This window comes from Tamandua tetradactyla, chromosome 25 (assembly GCF_023851605.1).
Source record: "Tamandua tetradactyla isolate mTamTet1 chromosome 25, mTamTet1.pri, whole genome shotgun sequence".
Lineage (NCBI taxonomy): Eukaryota > Metazoa > Chordata > Mammalia > Pilosa > Myrmecophagidae > Tamandua > Tamandua tetradactyla.
In genome coordinates this window covers 34582474-34607337 of record NC_135351.1, presented here as the reverse complement: position 1 = coordinate 34607337, position 24864 = coordinate 34582474, and the positions used below count along the sequence as shown (strand labels likewise).

Below are 24864 nucleotides of genomic sequence, written 5' to 3'. Positions count from 1 at the left end.
TAATGGATCTGGGTATTGGGAACGAGGGTCTTGCGTTTCTTTGTATGGGTTTATATTCATTTTGTAACTTTTAAAGTATTTCAAAATAAATAACAATCTTAAGTGCCCTTCTCTGCTCCATGATCCAGCACTTCTAAGCAGTTTTAGCTCTTCCTCTCCTCTTTGGGTTCTTTACCTGCATATCCCATGCTGACTCAGACCTCTGCATTTTAGCCCCTGCATTTTTCCCTTTTTCTTCCCCTGCCTACTTCTAACTCAACCTTCAAGACTCAACAATCATTCCCTCCCAGAAGCCTTCCTTGACCTCTCCCGCTGGGCCAGATACCCCTTATCTTTTGCCCTAGGTCACTTTGTCTAAAACTCCCTCCTGGGCGGGTCAATGTGGCTCAGCAGGCAGAATTCTTGCCTGCCATGAGGGAGACCCAGGTTCGATTCCTGGTGCCTGCTGAAAGGTTTAGGAGGTGAAAGGGTGAGAAAGAAGAAAGGTAGACCAGGAAATTTAAAGTGGGGTGGGGGGGTTATTTCTGCACTCTGGGGCAGAGTTCGCCAAACCCAAGATGGAGGGAGGTGAGTGCGCACTCGGGCTTCTGCGTGGGCAGCTTATAAGGATGGAGGTCAGGTGACGTCCAGAAGGGGCAGTTCATTAGGTCCGGAAGTCAGGTTGGGAGGGGTGACACAGCCTCCGCAGCTCCAGTTGCAGTGCCCTTCCCTGTTCCCCCAACCTAACACCTGCCCATTAGAAAAACAAACAAACAAAAAACATTCTCCTAAAACCTTCTCAACCAAAAGGGGGAAGAGTGAAATGAGACAAAATAAGTGTCAATGGCTGAGAGATTCCAGAGTCGAGAGGTTATCCTGGAGGTTATTCTTATGCATCAAATAGATATCACCTTGTTAATCAAGATGCAGTGGAGAGGCTGGAGGGAACTGCCTGAAACTGCAGAGCTGTGTTCCAGTAGCCATGTTTCTTGAAGATGATTGTATAATGATATAACTTTCACAATGTGACTGTGTGTTTGTGAAAACCTTGTGTCTGATGCTCCTTTTATCTACCTTATCAACAGAAGAGTAAAACATGGAATAAAGGTGAATAATAGGGGAAACAAATGTTAAAATAAATTTCAAATGAAATACTGGTGACCGGTGAGGGGGAGGGATGGAGGGTATGGTGCGTATGAATTTTTTCCTGTTTTCTTTTTATTTCTTTTTCTGAATAGATGCAAATATTCTAAGAAATGATTGGGATGATGAATATGCAACTATGTGATGATTTTGTGAATTACTGATTATATATGTAAAACAGAATGATCAAAAATTAAGAATGTTTGCATTCATTGGTGTCTTTGGTATTTAAACAAAAAATTAAAAATTAAGGAAAAGAAAGAAAATCTTTTAAAGAATAAACCTCAAAACCCAGAAAAAAAAACATGATCAAAACCAAAAAAAAAAACTCTCTCCTGGCTCAGAACCCTAACACTACTGGCGAACGCTCACCAAATGTCATATGCTGGGTTTTGCCTACATCATCTCATTTAGTCCTCACAAAATCCCAATAAGGCAGGCATTATTATCTTTCATCTTACAAGTGCAGAAAACTGAGCTTTAGTGGAGCTTAGTCAGTCTCCCAAGCAGTGGTGCTGGGTTTTTCACCAGGCAGGGTTGTTCTGAGCTCACACTTTAACCACTGGGTAGCCTCGCTCATGCACCATGCTCTAATAAAACCTGTGCCCGGCCCCTCTGAGAGGCGAGCACCCTGGCTCAGAGACCCAGCCTACACCTCTGCGTGCCTCCCACGCAGCCTGCCAGGCAGATCACAGTTGAAACTTTGTTATGAACTCTCAGCACTGCCCAGCGTGCCGTGAGGTGAGGACTGAGGAGGGGCCGGTGGACCATGAGGTTCACTGGCATCTTGGTGAAAAGTTTCTGTGGAGTGGGACTCTTTTTGTCTGATCCAGCAATACCAGGTGATCCATAAATATTGTCTAACACACCTTGAGGAGTCAAGGTGAAGCCCAGGAAATGGAGGTCATTTTTCCTGGAGCTTGGCTAAAGGAAGGATTTGGGTTGGTGGTGAGAGAGGGAGCTTTGGAAACATGGAAGAGTTTTGTGGATGTGAAGGGGCGTTGTTACGGTGTTTGCTTGTTGCCTTGCTTTCAGAGATAGTGAAAGAGCAGCATGTTTGATATGCTGAGAGAAAATAGCCAAGTGAGAGAGGGAAGTTAAGGAAACCAGTAAAGGGAAGAAGGAGACCAGAGAAGAAGGTTGCAAAGTGCTGGTGGATTCGCTGTGGCAAGCTGGCCCGGTTCTTTCCCAAGTTTCCATCCAGGTCCCTGTCTTCCCTGAGCCTTACTTTTCAATTGCGAAAGCATCTTTCAGGTGTTAACCTGAAGGCATCATCTCCTACTTCCTCTTTTTTTTTAACTTTGTAAATCTGCGAAAGACTAATTCATACCGGTAACCACAATTTAAAGGACTGAGGTAAGCTTTACCTCCATTTCAAAAGAAAGACTATTCATTTCAAAAGAAAGACTATTTCAGTGAATTCCTGGGCTTTTTCTATTTAAAGCTTGGAGGGGATGGGGTGGACGCTAAGGAGAAGGAATAAGGGAAAATTTTAAGTGTAGTAAAATATATCTAACAAAAATTGCCATTTAACTATTTGAAGTATACGATGCAGTGACATTCTTTATCTTCACAATGTTTACAACCACAACGATTATTTATTTCCAAAATTTTCCATCAAGTAAGGGGACTTGGATTTACTGAGCTAGAGATACCGCATGTCCTGTGCTTGGTGTCTTAGCTTCAAGACCCTACCTCTGATCCTCACTACAGAATGTGCAGCTGGGTGCTAAAGTGCCATGAGCAGCCACCAAGAAAAGAGTGGGGAGTTGTCCTCTCTCCTTCCTTCCCCTTCCCCATAATCCCTCCCCCCTGGGAAATCCTAAGGATCACAGCAGCCTTGGCTGGGGAATTCCGAAGGCCACCTGCTTGGGGTAGGTAGAGCTGCATAAGGGAAATATCTAAATGGAGCCCATTCGTGACCGCAAAAGAGGATGTCAGGAAAGCATAATGAGATCCATAATGAACAAATACAGTCATTGTCACACACAATCAGGCAACTCCCATGCTTACTTCCTGCTATTTATGAGACCATAGGCTGGTCTCTGGGGAATTCGGCAGGAAAAAGAGACGACAAATAAGCTGTGCTTTCCCTTACAGGTAGGTGCAGGAGGAAAGATGACATTGGCGTAATATCGAGTTAGCTTAAAAAGTCTCAAGATTTTATAAAAGCAACAAGTACTTAAGATGTTCAGAGGAAAGAAAGTCATTTGATGATCATGTAGAGTTGGGGTGAAGAAAGCAGATTACTGTCACTGGCCTTTTGTTACAGCACTGCTGTATCTGAGGAGATGCTCTGAAGCTGCCGCAGCCCCAAATATGAGAAGAGTTTGCTTCCAGCAGCCTCCTCCTGAACTATACTATGGCCTAAATAGCCCACAGGCAGGCGCCTTCTAGAAAAAGGAGTGTGAGAGTGTGTGGGGGTGGGCGGGGGGACCTTTTATAATCTATGGAGAGATATAAATACTTTCACTAGATGACTTGTTTGACTATCTCCAGTTAAGGTGAAAACTGTTGTGGCATCATATAAACAAAGTCAATTTTCAATATCAAAAAAAAAAGCTCCTTTGAAATTGTGTCCAATTTCAAGTGCACTTGGGTATTAAAAAAGAGACAGCTATTCCTTCCTGAAGAACAGGGGCAGATGGTATGAGCAGGCCTTGCCTTAGGAGTGAACATACAAGTGCAGTACTCGAACATTTCCATTTTTCTGCATCAGTTGATATCATGATCAGCTAAGCCATTTTAAATTAAGAGTAATATCTGTTTACTATTACATAATAAGGAGGTGGAAAAAAACTACAAGTGGAAAATCCCTAGAAGTTGGCCAATCTCTTTAATCACATCTGGCAATTTTCTGATCTGAGGGATTATTCTTCTGGATATCATATATATATTTTTTGTTTTTCAAATAAAACCAGGGCAAACTGGATTTAGCAAAGAATTTGGCTTCATATCTTGTGTGCACACTGTTCAGTTAGTTTATCTGTATGGTTAAGAGAAGGGCATTCCTTTATTAACACGCTGATATTCCAGAGAGGCAGTTGTTTCTGGAAGCTTGGTGCAGTTTGGAGACTTGGCTCGTTGAAACTCTGAGAGAGAGATTTCTTGGTTTGGTCAGGCTAAAACAATGGCTCCCCCCGGCCTGAGTTTCTGAATAAACCCAAGGCCCAGGTGGCTGAAGGGCCAAGAAGCCAGGGCCTGTGTCCAGACATGCATTTTGCTCACACACAGCTGCCAAGTTCTCTGCCTGCCACCATGACAAGTCTCTGGGGACTCCCGGCACCCTGCTCAGTCAGCTCCTGCCTCCAGAAAAGCAATTCACTGCCTGGAGAAATACAATGGGCCACTTGCCCTTGCAAAGAGGAAGGGTCTGAGGGACCTCTCTCCACTCAGGGGTTCTCCTGGGCGTTGTGTCTGAGCCCAGGGAGAGCTGGGCACTTTCACTCACAGCCTGACTTTAAGTACCAGTTCTAAGGCAACACAGAGTGTGGAAAGGGGCAAAAGAGTAGTTGGGAAGGGCCATCTTGAAGCTAATATGAGCATGCAGCCGGATGAGATCAAAACATTTCAAGACAAAGCATACAGTGCTTCCAGTACAGAGCATGTTGCTTTATCAGTAGCTGAGGGAGCACGTTGCTCCCTGATGCTTCTGGAGAAACTGAATATTTCTAAATTTCCCTGGCTGCATTTTCTGTGGAAAGATGGGGTATCATATCCCCATGGGCCTCAAGCTTCAGAATGAGTCAATCTGTTGAAGGTTATTTGGAGCCTCGACCCTCTCTAACGAAATTTCACTCCCACCCACACTTCACCCCCAGAGGATGCAGTTAAGGCTGCCACAGTCTCAAAACACAGAACTTAGAAGATCTGGGTAAGTCATTTATTTCAGTACATTGAAGAGAAATGGAGTAAATTCTAACAGTCGGAGTCCTAGAAATAGGAGCTTAACACCTAGACACGTATTTCACAAGTAGATCCATGCAAGTCTTTTTTTTTTCTTTTCCTGGAAGACTTTCAGTTAAAATATGGTATTTGTTCCAAGTCCCAAGTTTATACGTACAGCCTCGCCCTTTCTCCTGAAAGCAGATTCAGTGATGCAGCTGCTACCTGATAGGTCACCTGGATGTATCAGTGCCAGACCCTGTCCTCTCCCCACAGGCCTTTTGTGAAAAGCTGCCTCCTTGGTGCGACCTTCTTCCTGGTGACATTTAAAATTAAAACCCCTCCCCTATAATCCTGGTCACCTTTCTCTGTTTTATTTCCTCCTTACATACTAACTATATAGTTTACTTATTTTGTTTGTTTTTTGTCTCTCTCCCTTAGCTGTAGCTCAGGCTCCATAGGGCAGGGTTGGAGGACTTTCTTTTAAGCTCTGTATTTCTGTATCAACACAGTAGCCCTCACTAATGAATGGCGAATGAATGAATGAAAGTGAAAATGTTGAGACTGTAGGATTGCTTTTAAAAAGTTAGATGGTATCATACCATTTTATTTCTACCCTATTTGAAGTCTTAATCCTTAAAATTATTTATGCATTTTATAGCATTGTTGTGGCCTGAAACAATTCAGTTCTGATCCAAACAGCTTTGAACTTACTTTAACAGAATAACTTCAAGGGTCAATGGTGATCCCGGAAGGTCGTAGAGCAGATTTAACTAGAGTTTTGTTAGGCCAGCATCATTTGTGGGTTTGTTTGGTTTTTAGTTTAAATTTAAATGTCCTTGAGCAAGCATGCGCCTCCCCCCCACCACCACCATTTGCCACAGTCCCTGCCACTCCCTATTTTATACACTGGCCACGTGCTTTGCACAGTCCCTTTTCCTGCCAGCCTCTGAAAGCCCTGGAGCTGGCCGGTTTCTACCCTAGTAAAAGCTGGTTCAATGTGTTGCTTTAGTCAATAGGTATAGTTGACCACATAATAATTTACAGTGTGACTTTAGGCAAGTTACTGGACTGCTTTTGGTGCCTTCCGACTCCAGAATTTCATAAAAATGTGTTGGTTGTGCTTGAGCATAAGGCATTCTATGCTCAAGGCCATCTGACCTATTTGAAAATTCTCAGCTGAATAACTAGAGACTTGATAATTCCTTATGTGATTATTAATCCTTATGATTTCTAACATCAGCAGAACGTTTGTTTTATAGATGTTTATAATATAAAAGGATGAAAGAATCAACTTATAGTTCATATGTATATCTTGAAGTAAGATATGTCTCTAAATCCTTGTCCTTCGACCTAACCAGTTTGCTTTTCTATAGTCTAATGAAAGATTAAGTTCAGTAGCATGGACATTCTTCTCATTATAAATTTAATTAATGTAAATAATAAAATCTACATTTTGGTACACTTAATCAGTAAGGTCATACAACTACAAATTCATTTGAAGATAAGTCTGTTTAAAATACTGTTCACAGTAATCCCAAAGTAAAATCTACTTGGCAAACAAGGCATATTGAAAATAACCCAGCGTTAAAAAAAATGATTTTAATACGCAAGATTAGGAAAGAAAAAAAAATTTGGAAACTGAGTAGGAAAATTCACCAAACTCCAAGCTCAAACCCTCTGAATAAAAATAATAAAAAACATTTTCCATCTCTAGTGAAATGTAATACTTATCAGCTTGATCAAAAACACATTTGGTACTAACACCAGGAAAAGAGATCCTATGTAGTCTCGAACCTTTTCTTTTATTTAGACTTTCAGTAATAAATCAAACACTTTTGACTATACCTATGAATATGTATATGGGATTCGGTAGGATAAGAAATATTGCTGGATGCCCCCTTCAAGTGTTACTTGAGATATTAAACTCTAAAAAATATTTTAAATGACTATTATCTTTTAGAAAATATATAAATAAAGCAATTAAAAGACATATGTGACGAAAGAAAGAACAATGATAATTTTCAATGATGGTGCTTAAGATTCTTATAAACTTTAAAAAAAAAAGGTCCTTAAAAGAATTAAAGGGGAAGCCATTGTGAAAACAGGGAAATAAAGCACCTATAGTTCTAACAGTGAATGCAACAATTGCCATTTGTCTGTTAACTTCTTGCTTTATCCATAGGCACATATATTTTTACATTTGTAATTATAGTGATTGAAAAATTCCATAATTGGCTTTTCCCATGCACTTATGTTCTAATCATTTTCTATATTATCACAGAATCTTCATCATGCTTTACTTTCACAATGGCATAATATTTCATCAAGTGATATAGCAAATTACTCAGACTTTCTTCTCTTACTGTGGTTTATTCTCCATGTATTTTTAAAAATTTAGTTGTCGTGTTACCGTCTAAAAATCAGTAGTAGGAGATTTTATTTCTTCCTCTGTTTGGTATACGGTCACTTCACTCATTGGTTGACTATAAAAGAAGCCTCAGGAATCTCAAGGTGCATGGAAGGGGCATGTGAAAATAAGCTCAATTTCTAGCATTTGGTGACTGTAAGTCTTAGAACACTGCCAAACTGCACGATTGTAAAGGTGCACACTTGAGATTCAGGACCCGGGTTCACCTCTAGCCCACATCAGGACCATGCCTGGGAGATGTGCTTCCTCTCTCTGTGCCAGGGACAGGATAGCGGTGCTTATTGTGTTAGGCTGTTAAGATTCAACAAGTTGATGCATGTCAAAACACTTAGAACATGTCCTTACATGCTTAAAATGTTACATAAGTATCAGCTCTTCTAATATTTGAACAGCTTTGTATTTTTTCTGTACTTTTCCAGAATTCAGCATGCAAACTAGAGAACTGGTGAGGTTTAGAACTGTGAAAACAAAGTTGAGATCACTTCTGAGCCGGAAACAACTTCTTTTATAATCAGGGTTTTGCAACAGAGAAATATGTGTCATTGCACTTAGCAATGTTAGGTCCTAGCTAGGAAGGCAGTCTTTTTTATTCTAACCAGCGATCCACCTTAGAAATTTGGAAGCTCTCATTCTGTCAGTGTAATCATCACAGTAAAAACCAGAGTAAAATAGTCATCATCTATTGAACGCCAACCAGGTGGCAGGCAAAGCACTTGAACATTTAAAAATATTGCGCAGTCTTCACAACGAAGCTGGGAGCAAATACTATTTCCTGAGTCTAAAAAAAGATGAGAAGACAGACTTGGTGAGATTAAATGCCCATTCCCAAACCACACGCTTCTGGCAGGTGAATTCAAACTGTGTTAAGACCTGAAACTTGAGAGAGGCTATGAGATTGAATTCCCCTTTCGGGAGTAACCATTACACCAAGTGTTCAAACCAAGCTTCTTTCAACATCAAAGGAGGACAACAACATTTGTTCTTTCATTTTCTTCTGCACGTTTTAGGTACGAAGGTGGATCAAGAGCCCTGTGGTCAATGTGGACAAACATTCAAGTCCCAGCCTGAAGTTCACAGGCCCCTCCATGGTGGCCGTCCCAGCAGGGGAGCTGGACTTTGAGCCAACCTTGTGCCAGACATGCCTGGGAGACCACGCCTTCCAGAGAGGGCTTCTCCCGCAGGAGAAGGAGTGCTGCTCGTGGGACATTCAACCCAGTGGTGAAGTAAGTTCATCTTTGCTTGCGGTCCATTCTGGAAGATTCTAGACTTTTGCTTTCCCTGTATTCATACTCTAGTGTGCCTAAGTGGTTTTTCTATGCACATTGTGAGTTTCTGAGAAGAACATGGAGTCATGCTCTTTGTTAGCCCCACTGTACTAATCCTTTATGCTGCTTCTTCAGAACTTGTTGGCCAATCAGAGCATCAATTCCTTTAGGATGCAAGAAAGAGATGGTAGCTGTTGTCGTCTTCGGCTCCTTGGGTTGCCATAACAATATATGGGAAGCCAGGTGGCTTAAAAAACAGAAGTTTATTGTCTCACGGTTCTGGAGGCTAGAAGTTTGAAATAGGGCTAGGTTCCCTCAGAAGCCTCAGCGGGGAGCCCTTCCTTGCCTTGTCCAGCTTCTGGTGGTTCTACTGGCTTGTATCTTCAGCACTTTGGTCTTTGTTATGCCATCACTTCCTTCTCCCCAGTGTCTGCAGGTCTCCCCTTCCTTCATATATGGACACCAATCACCTTGGATTAGGGCCCACCCTGCTCCAGTATCACCTCGTTTTAACTTAACTAATTCCATCTGCAGTGTCCTTATTTCCAAATGAGGCCCCATTTGGGGGAGCAGGGTGAAGACTTGAACATGTGTCTTTGGGGGCACAATTTGATCCATAACACTCATCTACAAGTTCACAGCCCCCACAGAAATTTTCACCTCAACAGGCTTTGACCCATAACAAAGCACCGCATCAATCTTTCCCTAGTTTTCCCAGATTCATGTGTACTTATATTTTTACTAAGACTTATTTTGCATTGCCTGTCCAATATATATATATATTTTTTAATTTCGTTAATCTAAGAAAGCTAGATAACTCATCCATCATGCAGGTTCTAAGATTTCAAAATATCAAAGGTTTATTTTTAATTTATACATCAATTTGGCTCATATATATTTTGACTTTTTAAAACATTAGATAAAATGCTTAGTTTTATCACTATCTTATTGACATAAAAAATGGAACATTATGAAAATAGCGCATGTTATTAGAAAAACAATTAATTCCAAGTGATTGTCTAATATATCATTTCAAGTTAGTGCCTCATGAGAAAATAACTGGTAATAAACTCAGAGAAACACACCCTCCTTTGTCTTTTTTAAAATTAGACAAGCATTTTCCAGAGGTAAAGTAATCATTTTAGCAGCTAAAATAAAAGATTGAGAACACTTGAATCTGAGTTCCTTGTAACCCCAGGATGTCATGCCATGTCCATATTTCCTCATGGGAAAATAATTCCTGCCATGCCTACCTTCTCAGGTTATCGTAAAGATCAAATGAGATAACACATAGGAAGCACTTGGCAATCTCTGAAGTGCCATGCATATATAAAGCATTATCGCTTATGTTTGCTGATTTACATATCAGCTAAGCCTGTGAACCTGTGACATACTTTAGACCTCCGTGGCAGGTTAGTGCTTTGCTGACCGATGAACATTTGTCAGAGTGCATTTATTGTTCAACCAGACAGTGCATCAGCTCTCCATTGGTCTTAAAAGGCAATAAATAGTATCTGAGTGCAAGGGTTGGCAAATTTTTCCCATGAAGGGCCGGATAGTAAATATTTTAGGCTTTGTGGGCCCTACAGTCTGTCTCTTCTATTCAACTCTGCCCTTGGAGCGAAAGCAGCCTCAGCCAATATATAATGAATGGGCGTGGCTGTGTTCAAATGGAGCTTTAGGTACGAAAGTACCTGGCCACCCAGCGGACTCTAGTTTGCAACTTTTGGCCTCTTAAGAGTCTGAGCTTTCAGGATCCTTAAAGTTCTGAAGAACTTCTCATGACTTAGGCAAAGATGGCTCTACATACCCTATCCAGAACAGAAATGCCTGATACGAAATGGGTGCTTGAGAGCCAGCTGCGTGCCCCATTTGTCAGATGCTGGGGCAGACTAATGAATGAGTGGAATTCCACACAAGAGCAAACAGTTACCAAAAAGCTGGGAGGAAATTGTTTTTCCCCCAGCTATGTGTATCACTCCCAGTCTCTCTCTCGCTCTCTCTTTTATTTTACTTTATTTTTTTCATTGTGGTAAAATATGCATAACATGTAAACAGTTTTAACAGTGACAATGAGAGCATTGACAATGTTGTATAACTTTCACCACTACTTCAGAATTTTTCATCATCCCAAACAGAAGCTCCAACCCATTAAGCAGTAATTCTCCATTCTCACTCCCCAGTCCCCACCCCTCAACCTCTGGTAAGCACTATTCTGCCTTTAGTCTCTGTGAATTTGCTTAATCAAAGTATTTCACATTAAGGAATTAATAAAATATATCCCCTGCTGTGTCTTTAAGGTTCGTCCGCATTATATAACCTGTATCAGTATTTTATTCCTCTCGTTGGCTGAGAAAGTTTCCATTTCATTGAATGTTTATACCACATTTTGTTTATCCATTCATCTCTTGATAAACACTTGAGCTGCTTCCTGGGAGAAACTTAATGTAATAGTGTGATTCATCCTTTTCCTTTACCCGGGATAATAGGTGCATCATTCTCCAATTTACAATAGATTACCTGGTTCTCAGACTTGTTTTCTTATTTTCTTAAGGTCATCACAAATCAAGAAGACACTTATACTTTAACAAGTAAACAGAATCTCTATTTTGCTTTCCTATAGTGATTAAATGATGAAATAATTCCCTGAACAGACAGCTCTCTCCCTTTAGGAAGCTGAGTGTCAAGAAACCGGAGAGGCTGTTAGGTGTAGCAACCAAGAATAAAGACCACAATTTGTTCTCCTGACGTTTCCTGATGGGGATTATTTTAGGCAAGAGGCCCTCATCTATAAAAATTGAAGTAACTCTGCTTGCCATTTAATTTCTTCCAGGAGTTTTTTAGTGGTTTGCCAGTGAGGTGGGATTAAAAAAAAATCTTTTGTAAATGCTAATTTACGTGTGCTGAGTCAGCCAGGTCTGCCACAAGTTTGAAGCATGAATTTAGGCCAGTCACAAAACCTTCAAACATCTTCTGATGGGCTTAAACTTATTAACCCTAAAACCCTTTTTAATCAGAAATTCTAAGGTGAGAATTTGATGACCTACAAATGAAAATAACTCTGAATTTGATGTGTAAAGATAAAACATAAAAAAAGAAGTGAGATGTTTTAAATATAAAGGAGGCAAATAAAATGAGAAAACTTTATGCAAAATCGTTTTCTTTTTTATTTTAAAATTGGTACATTCTAAATTCTACATTTAATAGTCAGTATTAGGGTTGTCTGGGGACAGAATTGACAGAATTGACAGAATTGTGTGTACAAATACAGACATACATACATATGTGTATATATATATACACGCATATGAAATTTATTATAGAAATTGGTTCATACAACTGTGGGGGTTGGCAAGTCTGAATTCCATAGGGCAGGTTGCAAGTTGAGAATTCCGATGAAGTTTTCATTGAATTCCCCATGAGAAAGAAGCTAGCTTACTGAACTTTCTTTCTTTTGGACTGCTGAAATCATCAATTCTCCCTTGAAGGCCTTCCACTGATTGGATGAGACCTCTTATTGCTGAAGACAATCTCTTTTGTTGATTGTGGATGCAATCAGTCATAGATGCAAGCAACTGACTAATGATTGAAATTCATGAAATATCCTCCGGGTAACCATCAATCCAGGGTTTGGTTGACCAAACAATTGGACACCATCACCTAGCCAAGTTGCTACAGGAACTTAATTACCACAGCCCTAAATCACTAAGACTTATATTGTACTTAGTTGGTGCCCAAACTTGCCATAGTCTATTTAGTGGCCTTTAATCATGTTTTTCCATGGAAGGAACAAGGCATCTATATCTCAATAAATCACCCAGAAGAATACAATGTTGTTAATGTTACTAGCATCACTGCCTAAAATTAACTGTTTATAAATTAAGCAGATCTTTCTGAGAATGAGATTGGAAAGCTGATGACATACAGCTGTGTAAGTGTTTTCCATTTATGTATGTTAGTAGAACTCAAGTTGTAGCATTCAGCTTCTAAACAATTTCGAGGCTATGAAGAAATGAAGAGCAAGGTAGTTTTACAATGGATGGTTTCTGACTACATATATTCACAAACTCTGCCCTGTTTCTGACTACATATATTCACAAACTCTGCCCTGCATCTTGCTCACAACACCTTCAATATTGGAATCACTCAAACTGGGAAGCATGAAAAGGGGTGTTTTTTAGAGTGGGCAGGGAGGGACATGGAACTAAGGAAAGCAAGGAATTGGCTTGAGATGGTGGCCTGAGTGGGTGTTGCTGTCTCTCCTTCCTGCCTAAACGACAGAAAACACACACATGCGCACGCATAAGCCCACATCAGAAATTGTAACAGTGCTAGAAAACAAAGAATGCTATTGTGTAGATAAGAGATAATTCAGAATCTCTGGAAAACTGAAAGCAGGTTGGATGATTAGACTGATGAGGAAACCACGGTCCAAAATGATCCCAAGAAAGAACTGTGCAAAAGAGGGGGTTATTCCAAGCTTTATTTATTCTAAAGGGCCCAGGACATAGGAAAATAGAAAAATAGAGAAAGATGTTCCAGGCAAAGTCCCAACAAAAGGAAAGTAGTTTTAGCAATATAAATATCAGAGAAAATAAAATATGAGAAGAAAATTTAAAGGCAGGAAAAGGACCATTTTGTATTGATAAAAGATGTCTAGCAAGAAGATGAAACAGTCACAAACCTTTATGTGAGTAACAACAGTACATGGAAATACTTAAAGAAATAGCTAATAGATATAAAAAGAAAAACTGAGAAATTAGCATCCAAAGGGAAATTTTCATATATTTCTCCCAGAAACTGACAGCTCAAGAAGACCAAAAGTATGTAAGAAAATAGAGGATTTGAGTAACCCAATTAACCAAACCTGTTTTATGTAAAAAATTTGTAGCTAATAAACAAAGAATACACAATATTTTAAGCATACGTGGAACATTACAAAATCTGACCAAAATTAGGTCATGAAGCACATCTCATCAAATTCCAAAAAGCAAAAATCATGCAGCCCATGCTGGTTGATCACAATTTAATAAAATTAGAAGCGAACAATAATACGAGAGCCAACCACCATCCCCATCCTATCTCCCCACCTGGAATTCACAAACCCCCTTCCTAATAATGCTGGGCTCGCACAGGAAGTAAAAAAGGAAATTGAAAGCTATTTCAAGTGCTCACGCCCCCACCAGGGAAATGCTAACTGAAACAATGAAACCCCATTTGTTTTTAATCCATCAGATTGTCAAAGGTTGAAAGGATTGATAATGTCATGTTGCTAAAAGTATGGGCAAAAGTACTGCTGGTGGAAGAGTTTTTTGCAATACTCCTTTATTAAAAATTTTAAATTTCATACCTTCTGATCTAGCAAAACTACTTCACATCCATCCTAGGTAAACACTTGCTCATACGATAAGGGGAGCAAATATGAAGATAAGCATCGCAATATTGGAGATGGTGAAGAAATGGAAATATCAGTGAATAAGATTGGAAAGTATTAGGGAACGGTTAATTACAGCATAGTCATATTATGGAATCCTATTCAGCAGTTAAAAAGAATGAAGTAGAACTCTGTTGTACCAGCAGGGAAAAGTCTCCAAAGAATATTTAAAGTTAGAAATGTGTATATGACATTATCAGATTTTTTTTAAAACTTTGCCTACCTCTCTGAGTGTGTTTGTTGGGTGTGTGTCTCTGTGTGTGTGTGTGTATGTGTGTGTATGTGTAATTGCAATTAAAAGTTATGGAAGGATATATAGTAAATTGAAATGGTGATTACCAGTTCCCAGGACCTGGGATTGGGAATTGAGAGGCGAGGAGGCAGGGAGAAGTGTCAAGAAGGGTTTTAGCTTTGTCAGTACTGTTTGTGGTTTTCAGGAACATGTTATTATATTAATATATTCCCTGTGGGTTTGGGGAAAACACCCTGTCCACCAAGAGAACCACTCTAGAAAGGGACTAGTTACAACTCAGTCCTGTTGGTGAGAAGTCAGCATCTCAGAGAGGTTTCCATCACTGCAAAGGCAGGTGCTTGGAGAAAGATGGAAAACACAAGCATCACTTACACCTCCGTCACCCAGGTTTTCCGCTCCGCCCTGTGTGATATTTGTGGGTGCACCTCCATTTAATCTCCACCCTCCTTGCCCCCAGGAAATCTAACGTGTTTATCTTATCTCCTCCCAGGGCCTTGCATGCATGCTTCACAGTTACCTGCTATTTTTCCCTTTCTTTGCCTTTATGAGCTGAGAAATTTTGTTCATGCATTTTTTTTTAAACAGTTTAATCTTAGAGACTAACATTCAGAGACTAAGAAAATTCTGCAGCCCATGCTGGCTGTAAATCACGTGCATTCAAGAGCTGCTGGAGCCTCTCGGCTGATTCTCATTAAGCTTGCCCTCTCATATGGAATAGATTTGGCCGATGAAGCTTTCCTCCGACTCCTCTTTCTTTCCATCCAAGGCAGCTTGAAAGGTGCTTAGTCAGCTGAGCCAGCGCCAGTGTGTGCTGTTTTTCAAGCCTGGTGAAGTCAGTTTCTGAAAGACTGTCAAACTTGGAGAAGTTATTGGCCACCTCACTGCAGACAGAGGAGTCTTTGATGTGATAAGGTAACTGCCTCTTGCTTCTCCTCAGCAAACCACCAAAGACAATATAGAAGGCACATTTAATTAAGTGGATCTCATAGAAATCGGAACTGGGGTCTGACGGTCAAGGCTTATTCAGCATTCCGGTTGCTTTAACTCCATCTGTTCGGCTATAAAGCCCAAGGAGGTGTTCCCTTACCTTTCTCTTTCTTCTCAGAATTGGTGAGCTGTTTCTTTGAAGCCCAGGAAGCTTGGTAATAAAATGGTCAGCTGAGGAATAGTTTCCATATTGACTTATTTTCATATCATCTTGAGCTTTTCTGATCTTTCTTAAGAAGATACTATTAAAATAAATACTTAAATCAGCCCAGATGGCTCTATAGATTTCTGGTTCCTTTCAATTTATATACTAAAAATGCTTTTTAAATGAAGGCTTAGAAGGAATAAAATACTAGTGCCTCCAATCACCCTCTTCTTCTCTGCTCTTTGCATGACATGTTATGCTATCTGGGGGGTGTCTGGTAAATTCTAACTTTACCACCCACCATAATTCTTGCTCTGTATCAAATTTTAAACCACGCCATCCTTGAGAAAGCATTCATTACAAAAAAACAGGATGGAACTGCTAAGGGAAGGAGAAGAAAATGCCTCTTCTTTTGATCTGTCTATACTTAAGATGTGACCAAATGGATGACTCTCTATCCAAAAGCAGAAAACTTGGGTTCTATGCCCAGTTCCAATATGGTAGGTCAAAGGAATCTGATGAATGTGCCTTGACCTTCTGAGAATCGCATATATGTTGCAAGGAATACAACATCACTGCCCATGTCTGGGGAGAATGGGAAGCAAATGAGAGCGCATATGTGGAAGCTCTTTTAAAAATCTGTAAAGAGTTTTTTGAAATATGATTAGTTCCAAGTGCAGCTAAAAGCAAATAAAAGCTGAAAAGACCAAAGAGCAAGTCAATCGGTTTTAAGCAAAACAAACATCACATTTCCAAGCTTTCTTAATTGAATAATAATAATGATAATGACAAAGAATATTACCTGAAAATAATATATAATAAATATTGCTATTATTTAATTACAAAATAATTAACAATAATAAGATTACAATAAAAATAATATGTAATAAAATAATATGTCTTGGGAAACATTGAAAATGATTAAGCTGCCCTCTAACTTGGTTTCACAGAGCTGCTATAAAAAGTACTAACTAAGTAGCATAAAAAAATAGAAATGCATTGTGCGGTAGTTCTGGAAGCCAGAAGTCTGAACTTTAGTTGTTGGCAGGGCCGTTTCCTCTGGAGGTTCCAGGGAAGAACCCTTCATTGCCTCTTCTCATCTCTGGTGTTTGTTGGTAATCCTTGGCGTTCCTTTGCCCATAGACACATCATTCCACTATCTGCCTCCATTGTTACCTGGCGTTTTCTCTGTGTGTCTGTGTGTCAAGAATCCCTGCTACCTATAGTGATCCTTATGGGGATGTGTCTGAAATCAGTGTGACCTCAACTTAACTTGATTCCATCTGCAGAGACTCTATTTCCAGACAAGACCATATTTACAGGTAGGAGGGAGTAGGGTTTGAACATATATTTGGGGAGAGTGCACAATTCAACCCATTTAGGGTAGTCAAAATGCCTATAATTACCATTTCCATTATTGATCTAAAATTATTATTGCAATACTGAGGTAAAATTTGAAATGAGATCATTTTATCCAAGAAGACTTGGAATCATCTTCCCTAGAAAGTCAGCGTTTCCAAACAATGTTATTCCAGGTAGGTGTATACAAAATAAAGAGAGGGAGCTCTTTAGCTTTTACCCTTTTTATCCTATGGCTTCTGCTATGAGCTGTTGGTTCACTGAGATTTCCATTTTCAGAGCTCATGTGTCTTTTAATAAAAATCTGCCATCTTCCTGAATTTCACCCATGATTTTTAAAAATTATGTAAGAATGATTGTAGCCTCATTAATGGGGAGATTAAAAGTAATTCTACCTTCCTTTCATAGTTAGGGGTTTTTTTTGCCTGCTCTCTTTCAGTTTCTCCCCCACGTGTATTCATTGTGTACATGAATATTGTCATAGTGTATATATGATAGCAAAGCTGCCTTTCTTTCACTTAACAGTTCTTACAAACATCTATATGCTGTAACATAAATTTAATAATTATCATCTATAGTTATATCAAATTGATATGTCATTTCATGTAACTATATACCTAGGTTTTTTTTTTCCCTCTCTCCCTCTCTTTTAGGTAAGCCACAAATTATGGTTTTTCCTCAGTTTGAATGATCACTGGTTAAGATGAACTTTAGTAAAAATTCCTGGGAATTGAGTAGAGTTTGAAGATAATTAGGGTCCTTGTCAAAATACCTTCCAGACCAATTTAGAAAGGGTCAAATCGATAAAAATACTACCAGCAGTCTAAGAACAAGTCTGTTCCACTAGTACTTCATCTCTTGAAGGTAGTGGGATATTTTAATTTTTGCTAATCTAATTAAATGATACTTTATTTAATCAAAACATTCCTTTGATTACTAACAAAGTTGAATAATGTTTCCATCTTTGATTACTTGTGATTCCACATGAGAATTATTTTTTTCTACCTTTACCCCTATATGAGTTTAAATTTTGCTTTTATTTTCATCAATTTAAAGAATTATTTATGTAAAGTAGATTTAAATTCCCTTTTAGTCATTTCTGTGGAAAATATATTTTTCAATCTGAATCTTGGTTATCACATTCACAAAAATGAACGAGGTTTGTTTCCTGTGTTATTAGAGAAGGAATATCTACGTTGGTTGAAAGCTAAAATGAGTTGTGCCAGTTTGAACCTGTTGTATACCCCAGAAAAGCCATGTTCTTTAATGCTTATTCAATATTGCTGGGTGGAATCTCTTTGATTGTTTCTATGGAGATGTGACCCCCCTAATTATGGGTGTAAACTTCTGATAGGTAGTTTCTGCAGAGATGTGTCTCCACTCATTCAAGGTGTCGTTGCCTACTGGGGCGCTTTAAGAGGGAACCATTTTGGAAAAAACTCAGAGCCAACAGAGCCTACACAGCCAGAGACTCTTGGAGATGCAGAAGGAAAATGCCCCAGGGGAAGTATTATGAAATGAGAAGAGAAAGCTAGCAGATGTCTCCATGTACCCTCCCAGCTGAAAGAGAAACCCAGAACTTCATCCGCCCTTTCTTTGGAGTTAAGGTATCTTTCTGATGCCTTAATTTGGACATTTTTCATTACCTTAGAACTGTAAACTTGCAACTTAATAAATTCCCTTTTTAAAAGCGGTTCTGTTTCTGGTATGTTACATTCTGGCAGCTTCTAAAACATGAGTATGCTCTTTTCCTCTCAGATATTAAAAAATCCACTGTTCCCAATAGAAGTTGCATATGAAAGGGTGTGAGGTCCCGGATGAGCCAAGCCGGCTTTCTGTCTGGCTAGACAGTGTGATAGCCAGGGAGCTGATGCCCTTCCTGTAGGAGGGCTTCAGAGTTCCGCGCCCTGTATCAGGGGCCCTTAGAAGTGCTGCCACCTGATTCAGGGCTGGCTTTCCCTTCCAGAGGCAAGCTGGAAGCCAGGAAGAAGAATCTCGATGGCCAGACCACAGAAGTAGGCAACGTGGACATCTGGTCACCTGCTATCTCCATTAGGCAACAAACAATTGATTGCTTTACTCACAACATGCCATACAATTCCACTGCATTGAAAGACATTCTTCAAGTTACAAAATAAAATTTTAGTGTCAGGACTTTGGGGTAAAACAAGTTTATGCCTAACATCATTACTCACGTCATTTTTATTACCTACACTCTCTAATGAGTTCCCTACCCGCAACGAGATACCACATTCCCAAAGGTGAGTGAGGAAAGGGAGAAGGGAGGCAATCATTCCCAGCTATTTAGGAACATCAAATATTCTAAGATAATTACTCCCTATCTTCTCCTTGGAAATATCTGGGCAATGGTTAAAACATATTTCCTTGGTCTTGTAACCAAATCTTTCCCACTTCTAATTAAGCTTATTCTTTTTAGGATAATTTTTCACACAAACCAGATGCTGCTTTCCACTTAAACAATGCCCCTCCTTACTAATTTTGAAAGTGTTTTTTTTTTTTTTGAGGCTACTTTTTTTTATTAAGTTTAAAATTTTTTTAAGCATAACCACAAACACAAGCATTCTTACCACATGATCATTCCATTCTACATATATAATCAGTAATTTACAATATCATAACATAGTTGTATATTCATCATTATCATCATTTCTTAGAACATTTGTATCAGTTCAGAAAAAGAAATAAAAAGAAAACGGGAAAAAATTCCTACATACCATACCCCTTACCCCTCCCTTTTATTGATCACTAGCATTTCAATCTACTAAATTTATTTTAACATTTGTTCCCCCTATTATTTACTTTTAATCTGTATGTTTTACTCATCTGTCAAAAAGGTAAATAAAAGGAGCATCAGACACAAGGTTTAAACAATCACACAGTCACACTGTGAAAGCTATATCATTATACAATCATCTTCAAGAAACATAGCTACTGGAACACAGCACTACATTTTCAGGCAGTTCCCTCCAGCCTCTCCATTACACCTTAACTAAAAAGGTGATATCTATTTAATGCATAAGAATAACCTCCAGGATGACCTCTAGACTCTGTTTGGAATCTCTCAATCATTGGCACTTTATTTTGTCTCATTTCACCCTTCCCGGTTTTGGTCAAGAAGATTTTCTCAATCCCTTGATGCTGAGTCCCAGCTCATTCTAGGATTTCTGTCCCATGTTGCCAGAAAGGTCCACACCCCTGGGAGTCATGTCCCACGTAGAGAGGGTGAGGGCAGTGAGTTTGCTTGTCATGTTACCTGAGACAGAGAGGCCACCTCTGGGCAACAAAAGAGGTTCTCTTAGGGGTGACTCTTAGGCCTAATTTTAAATGGGCTTAGCGTATCCTTTACAGGGTTAATTTTCATATGAACAAACCCCAAGATTGGGGGCTCAGCCTATTGCTTTGGTTGTCCACACTGCTTGTGAGAATATCAAGAATTCTCCACTTGGAAAGGTTGAAGTTTTCCCCTTTCTCACCATTTTTCCATGGCGACTTTGCAAATACTTTTTTATTCATTGTTCAAACCACTCTGGGATTTATTGCGGGGCATCACTCTGGATAAACCTACAAAATCTCATGTCCTACTCAAGGTTCCATGTACTTATGATGTTCAATTAAGCAGTCCACATAAGGTATATTAGGAATTGCACTAGTCAAAATATAAATTTTTAGAGATTTTCTACACATTATACTATAAGTCTGCAAGCAAGACCAGGATTTAAGGTGATAGGGCAAATTTTAGTTGTGTGTTATTTGAATTTTTTTGCCATTATTTCTCTTGTTCTTTAAATTTATTTATTTACCTATTAACTTGCTTATTGGAATGATAGAACTTAAACAACTAAGCAGCATGCCTATGGTATAAACTACTCTATAAAGAGCAAGTTCAGTAAAAATATGAAGAATATTGGGAACGATTTTAAAATAATTTTTTTAAACAGTATAACATAATTCTAAAATTTACCTTTTGAGACCTTAAAAGATTCCTCTTATAAATCTTCTAAAGAGAAAAAAGTAAAGATTTCCAGAACCTTCTAACATCATCTTGATATTTCTTATTCATATAAAGTAAATTGCTTCTTGTTCATTCTACTTATGAAAGGGCCATGGATAAACTCCTAAATGTGCTGGGACACACATTTTTCCATGGTATTCAGAACAAATCACTCTGTTATCACATGTAGCTACTGTTGGGTCCCTTTGTCTCTGTGAGCTAATAAATCAATCAAGCAATTTCTAGGCAAGTATTTGTGTGACATCATCTGTTGGAGGAATCATCACAACCAGCAGAAGTAGACCTATTTTCTATAAATGATTCAACTCTATTCGATGAGATTAAACCCTCCTTATTGACCTTGAGTAGCAGGCATTGGTATAAGAACTCCCTTTGAAGTCAAGCCAAGTTCCACAGCATGTTATCTCTGATTTTAGTTTACTTTCCCAATGTCCATCAACCTTGAGAACTGTAAATACACAGTTCTGTTTTCAATTCACTCTTCTCTTTTGCTCTGGTATTTCCCATTGTTTCCCTTATATGTTGGTTTTAAAGTGAACATTTCGGGAGATCCCATTGAGATTACTACAGGCAGGAAAGAGCAAGAATTCAGTGCTTCTAGCTGATTTAGATGAGGAGCAGACTGGCAGGTCTCTATTTAGTAACATGGGGATCTGGGGTTATAGAACTTCTGCAGATTTGAAAAAGCTAAAAATATCACATTAACTTGGTGGTACTGAAAAAATAAAAAGAGAGAAACTGATGACAGTCACAGTTCTCTTCTCAGCTGAGCATTGCAAGTATCAGCAATACTGAGCTATTTTTAAAACAAGCAAATCTGATATCAGACAAGTTTTCAGGTAGTGACCACAGGCAAAGTTAACAGACACCAGACAGCCTGATTGCCTCCCAGCCCACGACAAACCTTGCCTGGGTTTGTTATCCCTACAAGTATTTATTGGGAGCTTTCATGATAGGTCAGGCAGTTTCCAGTAGATAGGTGAGATACTGATAAGTAACTGGGTGGTTGTAATACACTGTGACAAGTGCTATCATAGATGGAAGGTAGAGGCTGCACATAAGGAAGTCCCATAATTCACTATTTGGGGGTCAGTGAAGACTTTCTGGAAGAAAAGACGTCTAAGCTAAGATCTGAAGGGTGTGCAAGCTGGGGAAGAGAATCCCAGGGAAATGGGAAAAATAACCAAAGGCTTGAAAGTCTGGGAAGAAAGAGTTCATTTGGAACAAGGAAAAATGAAACTAATTGGGAAGCAGAGTTCGGTTTCTGCAAGGCAGTTAAAATAATTCATATATTATCCTCAGGAAAACAAAAATCACTTTAAATGTCTCACTCACAAAAGTGGTATCATTAGTCATAAAGCATGGATCCAAGAGAATCAAATTCCACAAATTCTTCCACTGGAGATTTATTGCTTTGGATTAAGATTTATAGGTCTGGCCCTGATAAGGATAAATAAGCTTGATTCTCATTTTGCAAAGACAGGCAAGGATCCAGTTTTGGGGTAGTGTAGCATTAGCTGAAGAGCTCTCCTTTCTGAAAAAGGAAAAAAAAATTTTTTTAAAAAGAGTCTGAAATCATGCACAGACTTCAACTGCCTTATAATTTATCAAGTTGGTCATTATTTAGTGTCTGAAGGGAAAAGATAAAATTAAGGAATGGGAGAATAGAAAAACTTCAAAAAGGAGAGTCGTTGAAGGGTGAGTGGGATAAAGAGAAAGGAAGCTCTTTGGGTCTGATACAAGTGATGCCAGACTATTCCATTGTGTGTTCGACTTGAGAAATCCAACTTCTCTTGGAGAGGCAGCACCCACTGGGCGAGGGTCTGTGAGCATTCTCTGTTGGGATCAGTTGTATGTGAGTAAGCTAAAGGCTGTAAAAGGCATAGGAAAGCAGTTGCTTCTGCATCTGTGTCATCAGTCTTTGCAAGGGAAGGTGGCATTATTGATCCTGTATCTATGTTGAATGCAGTTGTAGCTATGTTTCTTGGCATTAAAGATTAGATTTGTACTGATCTGGTTATACACTCTTGCTAATCTCACTGAAGACAAATGGAACAAATTTTCAATGGACTGGAGGGTTAACCTAACTGACCTTCCCTCAGCTTGAACAAGAAGCCTTGGCCTTTTAGCACATTGCTCTAATCAACCACATTAATCAGACGTGACATGATAAACATGGAAGAAAAATAGCAGTGCTTGAAGAAATGATTTTTCAGAGCATCTTTTAACCACGGAAAAAATGCAAAAGTGCCAATTTTCCTCATAATTGAAATCATGACAGCTGTGAAAAGTTGACTGTTTATCAAAGATGCAAGCAGAAGTCATAAGACTGTATTTCATGGATTAAATCTAAAAGCTGAAGTCTCATAATGGATTGGTAATGGTTATTATGGATGATAATATTTATTTAGACAAGTTAGAAATACTGAGTACAAAAGATGTTTAAAGCAAAAATGGCATAGACTATTTCACAAGTGCACAAGCTGAAATTACCTATAATTTCAGTGAATGACATAAATTGTATGACAGAGTTGGCTCTGGCTTTCATTTTCACGGTAAAGACAACTTGTAAATTAGTTACAAAACTCATGGGTCTTACGCATAGTACATCAATCAAGCACCTGCTTTCCCAGTCAGTCAAGTTATAGTCATATCCAAAAACAAATAACCATATTATTAACCTCAGCCACCCAAAATTAATCTTTCAGTATAGAGAGGATGTACAAGTTCAAGCTAATTGGGTTCATTTCCTCTTCATGACATATACCGTGCACTTAATTCATAAAAAACGATGCTATTACTTTCTGTTCAGTACCTCAGAGACAAATGCCACTTTAGGTTCCGTGTTTGTGGTTTTGTGTGGGCCATATATAGGTAAATTATGCAAAAGGCCACAGCAGCCGTGACTTTGTTCCCAGGGCATGTGACAAGTAGCAGTATGCTACCCTAACCGCCTTTTGGGGGAAATCCAAGCTTCTCCGTTGCCACACAGGATGTTTCATCAGAAGAGGGATTTTCCCCTCTGCTCTGGAAGGCCTTTGCTTTCTTCCCCCTTCCCCAACTCTACAGTACCAAAGTATTCTCAGACAGTTACCAGTTTGTCCTGACATGGTTGATCAGGTCAAGGGATAGGAGATGGAGAACAGGCTCGATGGCAAGCATTGGGGCATGGAAGGGACAGTAAGACAAGACCCTTGGAACTCGTCATGTCTCTGAACCTGCTACATGATATGACCCAAAATAATCACTGGACTTGCACGTGCCAAACATGGGTCTGGTATTAGATCTCAGTGTAAAGCCAGCTCTCACTCTTACCAGCTGTATCCTTGAATTTCCCCATCTATAAAATGGGTCGTAGGACAACAATTGCAAAGAAGCTGTGAGGTTTAAATGAGAGAATATGTAGAAATTTTCTTCAGTTCTCTTTGCTTCCATCCATGACCCACCCTCCCAATCTAGGTTCCCAAACTTAAAAGAATTTGAACAGACCTACACAATGAAAATCATTCAATGAGTCTGAACAATGTGTAATGTGCCCCCATCTACTGCTTCTCATTACCTTGTACATGTGTCTATTGGATACTACACTTATTAAACTCAAGCCTCTGTCTGTATCTTTTTGTTCAGCAAAAAGAGAATGATAAAACAAAGCAGGGACTGCAAGGTAAGTCCATCATTAAATGAGTTTGTACCAGTATAACTTTTACAGAACAAACAGGCTTTCAATGAAGAATTTTGTACACATTTCCAGGCTGAGTTGTTACATCTCATTTCTGTATCTCTTTAGCTAAACCAGAGGAAAACTGGCATGAAGATCTTCAAGTTGTCTTCCTCTGGGGTAAATCCTTTAGCATTTCCTCCTCCAGTTCTGAAGGTTATATATGCCCTTTAATACTTGCTTTGGAGAAAATCTCACAGCTGATTTGCCCAATCCCCACGTGACCTGAAAT

At 39.2% G+C, this 24864-nt stretch overlaps 1 protein-coding gene across 1 annotated transcript in view; it reads left to right on the top strand.

Annotated features, from left to right (window-relative positions):
- Window positions 1–24864, top strand: part of SGK1 (serum/glucocorticoid regulated kinase 1) — a 115423-nt gene that overhangs the window by 36903 nt on the left and 53656 nt on the right. The window contains exon 2 of the mRNA XM_077144054.1: window positions 8446–8661. Within this exon, the coding sequence (XP_077000169.1) occupies window positions 8446–8661 (216 nt within the window). The remainder of the gene's footprint in view (window positions 1–8445; window positions 8662–24864) is intronic.